Raw genomic sequence first — 12157 nt, 5'->3', positions numbered from 1 at the left:
GAAATAGGCACTACGTACCTTTCTCTAGTGACAGTATTTGTATTGTTCATTCCACTGTCAGTATTTGTTAAAATACTCCCCTTTTATATTCCCCTAGGAGCTGAAATGTTTCTAGATGAAAAGAGTTTCTACTATATGTTAGGTACTACCCTAAGGCATTAGGTCTATGATTGTGAGCAAAACAAAGCCCCTGCCTTTCCTCAAGGAGCTTACTTTCTAGGAAACAGAAGGCTGGAAGGTAGCCATACAAATAATTGACATAAATATGGAATCTAAAAAAGTCTTGAAAATGAAGCCTAGTCCTGGCAGAAACACTGTGTGCCCACGGCCTCATCACTGGAGACTAGGCGCCAGCCTCCAGTATTATCACCATGACTTGCACAAACTAGCGAAGAGTTTGGCCTAGCCATGAAGTGTTCTGCATGTTTTAAGTGCCCAATATATTATTATGTTAATGAAAGACATTCACTATGCTTTTAATATCAATGTTTCAAGGTGGGTAAGATTTTTTTTAAATGTTAAGGGAAAAAAAAATCTAGTGTTTAGAGAAAATACTTCATGTAACAGGAAAAAAACAGAAGCAGCTGTATGAAAATGTTAATGTTCTCTGGTTTGATGAGTCATCTCCTTCCTCATACTTTTTTGTATCTTCCAAATTTTCTTTAATAAGCAGAAAAGAAGTTACAAACTTTTTTTTGCCCACCACTAAAATGTTCCTGTTTTTTGACCAGAGAGGATATCCTTATAACAAAAGGAAATCGACTCCAAGAAGAATGGGCTGCTTCCTAAAGATTTAGCTCTAAGACAGGTTTTCTTTCCTTTCTTTATTGTCAAAACAATACACAGTCACTGTAGAAAGTTGAGAAAAAAACAAGCAAAGATAGGAAATAAAAATCATCCATAATTCCACCAAAGATGACCTTTGAGTATATTTTTCAGTCTCTTTTTTTCTATGTAGATAATGAATGTCAGTCTTTTTAAAAACTGCTTTAAAAAATTTTTTTTTAAATTGATGCTTTTAAAAATGTTCATTTTTCAATTAATGTATTTTGAGTTGCTGCATAGTTTCATAGTATAAACATTCTACAGTTTAAAGAAACCTCTACTGTTCATGTTGTCTTTTTCTAATTTTTCAAAATTATAAGCACTGTTGCAGTACAATTAGCCTTTGAAGCTAAATCTGTCTGAATCCACGAGTACTTCCTTAGGACAAATTCCTACAAGTGGATTCCTTAAAGAAGTACACCTTTAAAGCTTTCAATACATTTGGTACCAAGTGCCCCCACAATGCCCCAATGCACACCCTTAGCAGCTGTTCAGGAGAACACACAATATTCTGAGCCTGCATTATCTCTAAGAATATATTCCCCAGTTTCACAAGTGAAAAATTATACCTTAGTTTCATTTATATTTTTCATTTATTCATAAATCTATTTTGTTCTTTGGTCCATTTTACTTCCATCAAACTGCTAATATTTTCTTTTTGTTTTCTAAGAACTATATGTTTGTATTATAGAACTATATGGTAAATGTGCTTCACCATATGCTGCAAATATTTTCCCCACTGTATCAACTTTTTAATTTTCTCGGTGGTAATTTCTGATGTCTAGATATGTTTTTCTTTCTGAAATCAGACCTATCAATCTTTTCCTTTTAAAAAAAATTTTTTTTTTAAATCTTTACTTACTTTTGAGACAGAGACAGCATGTGAGCAGGGGAGGAGCAGAGAGAGGGGGACACAGAATCCGAAGCAGGCTCCAGGCTCTGAGCTGTCAGCACAGAGCTTGACACGGGGCTCGAACTCACAAACTACGAGATCATGACCTGAGCCGAAGTCAGACACTCAACTGACTGAGCCACCCAGGTGCCCCTGTCAAGCCTTTCCTTTATTTAGGGCTTCTTCCTTGGAGCTCCACCCTAACATTATACAAATGGTCACTTTTTCTGGTACTTTTAGTTGGTTTACTTGTTTATTTTAGCTTATGAACTAAACACCTACCATTCTTTCCACAAGGTCAGCTAGTTGAAAGGGTGCTTTTCTTACCTGAGCATCATACTTCACAGCAGCTGAAAGCAGGGCAATGGCATTCTCCTCACAGATTCCTTGCTTGATAGTTTGTTGGCAGAGCTTTTTCAAACGATTTTCTCTATAAAAGGTAGCCAAATCCAGCAATCCTGGCAGGAAGAGATGTTTATTAGGGGGAGTGATTACAAGCATCCCCATTAAACTCACTCAACCCTTCATGCAATGATTGTTGATGTGTGAACTGAGCAAATACAATACACAAACAAGTAGCTGTGGAAAAGCAGACACACAGTGAAAATGGCTTTCATATTTCTCCTGTAAAGGCCGACCCCGCACTGTCACTTATTCTCCTGGGTCATTTCCATCAGCACATGGACACGTGTCTGTCTCCCATCAGTCTCCCCCATTTCTCTGTAAACCTGGGGAACATCCTGTTTGCTGTCTCCATTTTCTCCCTTCCCCTTCTCCCGCTAAGCCATTCCAGCAGAATCCCATCCCCTCCACTCCCGGATGTCACGAATGCTTCCATGGAGCCAAATCCAAGGGGCTGTTGTCTGGTTTGTCCTACTCAACATTTACACAGAATTTGATGTGGTTGGTGATGCTTCTCTTCTTGAAACTCTGTGTTACTTATGTTTTTCGTCTCCGTAATTCTCTTCAGTCTCTTGACTCGGCCGTTCTTCCTAACTTCCAAATGTTTTGAGTGCCCCAGGGTTCAATCCTCAGATTCTAATTTCACTTATTTCCCTAAGTGACTTCCAGCACCAACCCTGCCCCTCAGTTTAAAATACCACCTGTAAATATTGATGAGTCCCGTTATATTATCTGTCACCTACTTTCACATAATTCACGACGGAGTGATTAACACAATAAGTTAAGGATATGGCTATCTAAATCTCCATCAGGGGATTTGTTAATTCGCATACAGAATGCTAGGAACACTTGTGAAAATACTTATGAAAGGAGCTGTGTCTGGATACAAGGCTTGGCTAGAAACACTGTGCAAGGCCTCCTGCCCTGGCATGAACAGGACGAAGCATCCCGAGACCAGCACGCCCCACGCTCAGAGAGGTACACTCACTAGCTCTACATCCAGTCTGGGTTGTCATCTGATCAAAAGGTTAGCTGAATCCTCTGCCAGAAAATCATCACATCTACATCAAGCTAACCTGCAAAGTGCTTCCCAGGGGCCTAAGAGACAAAGAGGTGGGATTTCACCAATCTTAAAACATCAACCGTTTTTGCATCCATCTGCCACTGCGTCTTGCGTATGTAGGAGTGCCGGGTGCAAACTTGTTTTCATCGTAACCTGACCAATACTACCAAAATTACAGCGGCAAGGCCCATGGCCCAGTGGAGGATACTGAAATCTTCTGAAATCTTGAGACCTGTGATGGCTCATTTGTTTTTGGCCAGTTCTTGGCAACCCCAAATTCCTATCTCTAGTCCACACTCCAAACTGCAGAATCACATAAATGTGTTCTCCTGAGCTGCCCTCAGAGAAGATCCTGCCCTGAGCCCCTGCTCAAAACAGCCCAGATCTGCACCTCCTCCAGGCACAGTCCTCACCACAGTGGCCAAGAGCCAGGCATCCACTCCTAGACCACACTTTGGTTACAGGGGACTCTGGAATTCCCTACCTAGTTGGCCCTGAGGCCACTTATGTGGACATTTACTCCCTTCCCGACCATGCCACCAATGTGCAGATGCCCAGCCCCAGCGGTGGCCTAGGTGAATGGAGCTTGGCCATGCAGGCTGGGGTGCCCACACATCCCTTGTGATGCAGGGTGTAGCTGGCAGTGGGTATAGAAAGATGGCAGGCCTGCCCTTCCAGTGCAGATGGCTAGTAAGCAACTCAAAACTCCTTTGCCTTCTCAAACTCAAGGGCAAAACCTGTTGCTCTCCATCTGCCTCATCGTCTTGAATGCTACTTCCATGAACCCACCGGCTCAGCCAAACAGCTTAGAGCAGTCGTTACTTCTGTTTTCCGCACACCCCAACGTGCCATCAGCCCCATTTTAAAATACATCCAGAATAGGATCTCTTTCAACACCTCTGCCGCTACGCCACCCTAATCCAGGCTATCGTCATCACCTTATACCTGAACCGTCATAATTACGACCTTTTAAAACACATCACTCCTGTCATGGAAGCTGCTGTGCCTCAGCCCCACCAGCACACAGACCTGTTCTCCCCTTCTTCCTCTACCACTTCCCCCAGCCTCTCATGTAGCACTTCCAGGACCCTTCCTTAAGAGACACTAGGATTTTCCCTTTGCCCCTTCGTCATCGTCCCTTCCTCCATCCTGCCAGTAATGCAAACGCGGTCCTGGACTACGAGCACGGGCCACACGCAGGGATGCCCTGCACTGTCTCCTTTAAACCACAGTTTTTAAAATGTTGTTGTTAAAGCAAATCCTAAATAACACAAGCCTCATGCTCAAAACCTTCCAAGGCTTTCCACCACACCAAGATTAAAACTCAAGCTCTTCACCGTGGCCCCCAAGGGTAGTCATGCTCTTGCCCACATCCCGTTGCCTGACCTAATTCTTACCGCACTGAGTCTCACTTCACTCCACCTGCCCTGGCCTTCTTCCTCTTCCTCCACAAATCTGTGCCTGTCTCAGACCTCACTGTTTCCCAGAAGGCTCTTCCCTCGGGTATCTGTGCGGCTGTTCCCTCTTGCTTTCCCCCGCTCTCTGCTCCCTGTACTTCCTCACAGAGGCCTTCCATATTTGCTTGTTTAGGGCTGGTGTGCCTCATCTGAACACAAGCCCCCAGGGGCAAGGCCCTGGTCTGTCTCCTGCACAGACACTGAGAGGAGCTGTGGCACATGCTGGGCATAGGCACTAAATCATTTGTGGAAGAAAGGGAGGAAAACTGTAAAACTCCAGAAATCAGATGTTTGTTTACCTGAGGAAAATTAAATGCTGATCTGGTAAAAATCGATACTGGATTTATACATGTAAAAGGAATATTTAACTTAAAAATCTGAAGGCTGAGCTGTTTCTTTAGTTCCTTACAGAATTCCTTAATTCTCTGTGCCACCAGCTAATATTGCCAACAGCTGTGAACTGAAATGTAGTATGTCTGTTACTCTGTGCCCGTTTGATCTATGTGGCTTTTTTTTTTTTACTGTCCGTACCCCTGAGGTGCAGTGAACGCCCCACACTACCTTCAGGACAGAAGGCCCCAGAAGTCCCACAGCGTTCTGTCCCAAAGCCACCTAGAGGGCAATTCCCGGTTATGGAGACCACAGGGCTTATTACTACTACGTGCATTTCATCTTCTTTCTAACATAGACATCTCAGGGGCGGCAGGTGTGGCTGCCGAACAGTCATGCGCATTCCTTACATACGGCAGTTACGGAAGAATGGCACCCGCTCCACAGTCTGACGGTTTGATATCCACCGAGTCACCCTCTGTATGAAGCAGTAACCAGGGAAAAGAGTGTGGGTTGGACACAGAGAGAACTATGTGTGCGATCGCCCTCACGGCCACTTCCACCCTGCGCGTTACTCAGCATCGTGCCCATCTCTTGGGAGAGTGTGGTGGCGATTACCTACTGCCTCCTCGGGGGAAAGGCTGATGCTGTCTGTATACAGGTATTCCAGGAAGGCTCGGTAAACAGGATACGAAAACTCACTCATTTCTACGATATCATCCTCGTTGTCTTCCAATGAAGAACGAAAATGCTCACACCTGAATGAAGGAAGAAAGGAGCATGTGAGGTCCTAGCTTCTGGGCGAGAGCAGATGACCCTCCTGAGGGACACATCCTTGTGGGGCTTCAAGGGGAACTGACAAGGAGAAAGGAAACACGGCGTGGCACAGGATTCTCCTCACACTGCACACCTCTGTGTCCCCATCCTGGTCCCTCGCTTCCTCTGCTGGCTGGAAGTGTAGTGACCACCACTTACTGGACGAGGCTGCAGATGCAAACCGGATGTAGCGGAGCTGACTCCGAGGTGTCATTTCCGCACCCCGTGCGCAGCGTGGCATTTATGGAAATTGGGTGGGTTTCTTTTCATAAACTGAGTCATTTTGTTTCTTTACCTCCTGCTATGGGTTGAATTGTGCCCCTCCACCCAAAATGCATATGCTGGTGCCCTAACCTTAGAATGTAACAATAATTGGAGAAAGGATCTTTACAGAGGTAATCAAGTTAAAATGAGGTCATCAGGGTGGACATTAATCCAAGATGACGGGTGTCCTTATAAAAATGGGGAATTTGGATGCAGACATGCACACAGGGAGAACCCCACGTAAAGACTGGAGTGGTCAATCATGCCCCAAGCTAAGGAATGCCGAAGATTGCCAGCAAGCCACCAGAAGCTGGGAGAGAGGCATGAATTCTCCCTTGGGAGGAATGCATCCCGCCAATACCTTGATCTTGGACTTCTGCCTCCAGAGCTGTTGTTGAAGCCACTCAGTGTATGGCACTTTGTTACAGCTGCCCTAGCAAAGTAATGCCCCTGTCTCTTTTATGAAGGTTTAGGGGCTATAGCAGGAGTGAAGGAATGTTGGACAGCACAACCAAAGAGGCGTACTTGAGACTAAAATGCCATACTGAGTTTGTGATTCATTGTAGCAGGATTTAAATATCTGTTACACAACAACATGATGGTTTTTAAAATCATTATGCTAAGAGAAGGAAGCCAGGCACAAAAGAATACAGACTATATGATTCCATTAACATAAATTTCTAGAAAATGCTAACGAATCTATAGTGACTGAAAGAAAATCAGTGCTTGCCCCAGGGCTGATGCATGAGGGACCTTTGAGGGACGACAGGAATGTTCTATGTCTTGATATAGGGCCGTGGTTTCACAGCATAAATATATGTCAAAGCTCCTCAAACTGCACACTTCAAATGGATGCAGCTCGTTGCTCAAAAATGATGCCTCAATAAATCTGAATTTTAAAATCTCGGTGTTAATTTTACCCCAGACCTTGCTGCCTTGCAAAAGCCTTACCTTCTCTTTTTCCCAAGCATCTAAAAGTTCACTGTCCCACAACTGACAAGGAAAGTGACAAAGCTTGGGTCCTGGGCAGGAAGCCCAGGTGGCAGCCAGCCACTCTGACGCCGGGCTGGACAGACCACCCGCAAAGTGTCTAAGGAAGCCCGTAGCCGTTTACTCTCTCCCCCACAGGCCCCAGTGGTTCTCGTTTCCCGTGTCCTGTGTTTCCCCGGCTGCACTGCACGCTCGCAAGGGTGAAATCAGCCTTACGTTATTTTCATAACTACTGAAGTGCCTCCTCTAGTTCTGTGAACACTTAGAAAATCATATGTTTGTTTCAAGTCTCAAAATAGATGACTCCTTACCTAATTTTGAGAAGGACTTTATGTGCATAAATGTACTTTCCGTCCACCAGGAATTTCAGGTCTGCTGTACTGGGGTTGTCAAATTCCCTCTTGAGCGACTCTGCCACCGTCAGGTGGTCGTCAGGTTCTACAGAGGAACACCAATGTTTCCAGGCTTAAGGACAGACATAGTAGAAATACAGGCCAGAATACAACATCGCTCTTGTGACACTCAGGAAAATACCCGAAATAAATGGCTGAGTGATGCTTTCTTTCCCCTAAATACAGATTTTCACGTCTCTGTAATCATTAAGGGTAAGAGCCTCACACACATCTCCTTGTAAACCTGACAGAACAACTAAAAAGTCCCAAACCGCCCCCTCAATGAAATTTTTGAATGTTTGAGTAAATAGACTAGCTAAAAATAAAAGAGAATAGTTTTTCAGGAACACTAAAAGGCAGTCAAATGAAATAGCTTTTAATTTAGTATGTGATCCTGGTTTCTGATACTTTCAAGAAAAATTAATCCATCCAATTAGTTTCCTTTCACAGGAGCCCATTAGAGAGAAAATATATGATTCTGCACCTAAAAAGTCCTTTTACTATCACCGGGGTTGTCTTGCTAGTTTTCACCCAAATGGGCAGAGACCACTCACCCACGGACAGGAGGCGCCAAGAGACAGCAGGAGTGGCGAAGCAGGCGAACACGTCGTCGGTGCAGGAGAAGTGTGTGAGGTGAGGCAGGATCACGGACTGGCCCCGGCACTGGCCCCACATGTACACGTGCCCGCCCTGGGTCTTGGCAGCCGACGTGTGGGCCGAGTGGCAGGCCGCAATCTCTATAATTCTAGGTTCACAAATAAATGCCAAGTGAACGTGGCAAACAGGAGAAGAAACAAGTTGATTTCTCCTTCCCTTAACTTTAACGGATTTAAAAAACAAAACGAGACTCAATCTAGATTTTCAGGCACGAAACAGTTATTTAGGTTTAAGCTGTCCTTCAATGGCACAACTAATAAAGATCTACCTTACCACTTCCAGCCCACAGGCCTACAAAAATATATACTGTCCCGTTGTGAAATGCAAAAACATTCCAAGGGTAAAGGCCAAAACAAACAAAACAGTGATAAAGACTTGGGCTACTTAACCCAGGTCTTGATCCAGTATCAAGAAATATTTTCATTAAAACTTTACTGATTTTAGTGTTAGATGCAGCATGCTGTGGGCCACCCCAATCCACACTGCAAACAGTAAGGTCAGTAGTTCTAACTCATAGGACTCTATCTTTGAGAGCCCAAGAGAGCAGTTTTCTGATAAGTTCACAATTGCCAGGGAGGTAGTTCTCAGAATACTTCCTAATAGAAAGCCCTGTTTTTGTTCATTTAGAAATAATTAACTTTCTCTAAGAATAAGCCACTGTACAGATTCACAAAAGAGAGTAAACTATTTTACCCAAAGTGAGGTTGCCATCTTGATTTTGCCCACAGCAGGCAGTGGCACCAAGATCCTCAGTGACTTAGGCTCAGAGCTTCAGAGTCATCTTTGACTTCTCCCTCCTCACTTTTTTCAGAATATCCAATTGACAAATAACATAGATTCTCTCTTTGATAATTTCTCCCATCTGCCACCACCCTAGGTCAGGCACAGCCCATATCTGACTCCAAAGCAACAGCCTCCGTGGTCTCCATGCCTTAGACTCTCTCTCTTTTCCGATCCAGATCACACAAGGCTGGCAGGTTAACAATCCTCTGAAAACAGCATCCTCGTCAGTACTCTCAAACCTTCCGTGGCTTCCCACAAGATAAAATCCATATGTGTGACATCAAGACCTTCCATAATTTGTCTTGCGCCTGTATCCAATCCTCTTTCAAATCACATTTACCTACATACCCTATGTTCCAACAAACAGATGTACTCCACTGCCCCTCAACATTTTTCTTCACAAAGTCATTGTGCAGGAATGCTCTTTCCTTTCTCTCTGCCTTAGAAATCCTGCCCATCTTCCAAGGCTCAGCTCAAATGGCCCCAGAGAAAGAGGTCTCTTGCTCACCTGCACTCTTGCCATTCATCCCATCCACACCATTCCAGCCTGGCCCTTAACTTCTCAGGGAGGTATGTCTCACCTACTCTGCTAGATTACAAGTTCCTGGCAGGCTAAATCACTGGCTTATTTCTCTCTCCCCAAGTGTCTTTCTCTCCCCAGTAAGGTGTCTGATTAAGCACAATTTTTAGGTTATTTTATTGACTAACTGGGAAGGACAGAACAACACAGAGCGACTGAGGGATGGGAAGACCCCATTGACAGCCTAGCAATTGGAGGGTGGAGACATCCCTCCACTGCCTCTTTTAATTGGCCGTTTCCCAGACAAGGAGGGAAGATGGTCATCATGCAAGCTGAACACTGCCGTGGTGGCTTGCCTCAGAAGGCTGAGGTGTACTGTTTTCATGTGTGGTCCCAATCATTTCAGGGATTCATTCAAGGGCAGCTCTTAGCTCTTGAAGATGGGAGTACTACACAAGAAGCTATGCTGTACCAACGGTGGAAAGCCTGGATGCTGGGGTCAATCACACCGAGGGCCACATCCTAGCTCTACCACTAGGCTGTGTGACGGCATAAATGTTCCCGAGCCTCTGTTCCATCACGTTGCAAGCTAATTGCTAATTAATTACAAATAAAGCTAATTTGTATGTATACAAATTAAATGATAAAATGTTAAACACCAAGCACAGAGTCTGGTGTACAAATAGTAGCCAGCAGTAGAGGCTTAACAGGTTTACTACTTCTTGGCATTTTAAGTGACAAAGCCTCCCTCACACAGAGACTATATTTCCAATGATCAATTCAGACAGTGAGACCTTCCCTATTTGCATGGTCAAGTCAGTGAATGGGCCCAAACCTCTAATATGTGCTTTTTACAAAAGAATCTTCCTTGCCCACACAGGGAATATTGCCAATCCTATTTGGCTTCTCAATAAGCATATCCTTCTCAATAAAGAAAAGGCAAGGAAATGGAATAAATGCATTTGTTCAAAGAAAAGGCATCTGTTCAAAGAAAAGGCCATCCACCCTCACACATTACACCAAATGTGAGGGCAGCAACACACTTCATTTTACATGGCTTGGTGCGAGGGGCAGGGCACAGGGCTGAGGGCCAGACAGCAGCCTATGGAGGCCAAGGTACTTAAAACACTTATCATCTATTTTATCATCTTAAAAAAAAAGTGAGGAGAGCAGAATCCAGGTAGCAATCCTTTCACAGCCTTGTGAGTAAATGAAATCAGCTACAGCAGAGTGCACACTCAAAACAGTTTCTTCTGGTGACTGAAGTGTTTACCAGTGGCTGCAGGAACTCTGGGAAACCACTTAAAATCACAGATAGCCTCTCTCTTCCCTGATGATGTTCTATGAAAAATGTAACTGATGGGAACATAACAGTGTCCTTCTGGGCTCAACTACCCAACATCAGAAAACCAAAATAATTTAATTCCTGCATTCATTTCTGAAATATCTTTACTAGCCTCCATGGAAAGGAAGTAGCCTTTGCCTTTACAGGAGGAGGGAACACTGCTTGGTGGAGGAAGGCTGGAACAGACACAGCACAGGGGTCAAGATGCAGAAGGCTGTGGAGCAGTGGCCTTCCCTTAACATGGCCTCGTGAAGTTTACCTGGAACACCTAGCAGCACACGGGAAGTCAGGGGTGGGGCACGGGCTTGGCTGACGGCAGCAGCTGCTACAGGAACAAGAGTGAAGAAAGTTTAGAGGGAACCTTCAAGTCTAAGCTTGGGACCCAACCAACTGCCAACGCATCCAGCTGTTGCCTAAGGTCATCTGTTCTTAAATCTGATTCATACCAAGAAGCAAAATTCTGAAGCTCAGATTTTCCAGTCTAATATGCAACAGACGATGACTATAAACTGAGCTAAACTTTACTGTCAGAATGTCTGGCATATTTCACATTTTATTTTGTAGCCATGCTTAATGAAAAAAAAAAGTACTAGACATTCATAATAAATGAGTTTTGTGTCACCTCAATGGAATGATCCCCAACGACTGCAGCTTAATGGCTGTGAAGTACTAGAAATGAAAAAGCAGAGAGTGAGGAAGAATATAAAACAGAAAACAATGAGGAGAGGAAAAAAGGTAATTTGTGAGACAGAAGAAGAATGAAGAAGAAATAGTAATAATAAAAAGATCCAGAGCAGTAATTCCCAAGCCTGGTTTTGTAAGAGGCCAACATACTACCAATTATCAAGGTGTCACAAAATTCACAAAAATTCAAGGCAAAGTTAGCTTTAAATCAATTTAACTTCAACTATGCTTTTATGGAACTTTAAGAACAAAGATAAATGCTAGTAAATCAAAGTACTGAGACTTCAGAAAGATTGGGAATGACTGGGTTAGAGAGAAGAGAATTACTTTAGTCATTAAAATTACTTTTATGTGAACATAAATTGCTAACAAATGTCATTAGCATTCTTCATCATAGATCTCTGTGGGAAAAATTTTTAAAAGGTTTTCCTTGGGTTGTCGTTTAAGCGAAGGATCCAATGTACACAGATTTTCACTTTCCACTTCTGTGAACAGGTAACCAGGACCTGAAGATCCACCCCACCCTACATTCAATCCTTTTGTTTCTAGTTAGTCAAACTTCCCTGAAATGGGCCCCAAGAGTCAGAAGTGAGTTCTTGAGAGATAAGTCATAACATATCTGCAAATTTCAGTCGCTGAAAAGGGTGGGTACGTGCAAAACAAGTCCCAGCAGACTTACAAATTCCTCCCTCGCAATATTGGTGTGATGGAGAGCCTGCAAGCTCAGGGGTTACCAC

General features: G+C 43.9%; 1 protein-coding gene across 15 annotated transcripts in view; it reads right to left on the bottom strand.

The window, feature by feature from the left end:
- The window catches only part of RCBTB2 (RCC1 and BTB domain containing protein 2), a 58653-nt gene that overhangs the window by 1764 nt on the left and 44732 nt on the right, over positions 1–12157 (bottom strand). For 13 of the 15 annotated variants that reach the window (XM_053215397.1, XM_053215419.1, XM_053215391.1 and 10 more), the window contains 5 exons: positions 10996–11061; positions 7986–8176; positions 7351–7477; positions 5588–5727; positions 2045–2175 (listed from right to left, as the gene is read on the bottom strand). In XM_053215397.1, coding sequence (XP_053071372.1) covers positions 2045–2175; positions 5588–5727; positions 7351–7477; positions 7986–8176; positions 10996–11061 — 655 coding nt within the window. The remainder of the gene's footprint in view (positions 1–2044; positions 2176–5587; positions 5728–7350; positions 7478–7985; positions 8177–10995; positions 11062–12157) is intronic. The other 2 variants (XM_053215411.1, XM_053215430.1) reach the window with 1 other exon arrangement.

This window comes from Acinonyx jubatus, chromosome A1 (genome assembly GCF_027475565.1).
Source record: "Acinonyx jubatus isolate Ajub_Pintada_27869175 chromosome A1, VMU_Ajub_asm_v1.0, whole genome shotgun sequence".
In the NCBI taxonomy this organism is placed as follows: domain Eukaryota; kingdom Metazoa; phylum Chordata; class Mammalia; order Carnivora; family Felidae; genus Acinonyx; species Acinonyx jubatus.
The sequence above is the reverse complement of the archived record's forward strand: the minus strand, read 5'-3'. Positions and strand labels throughout refer to the sequence as shown.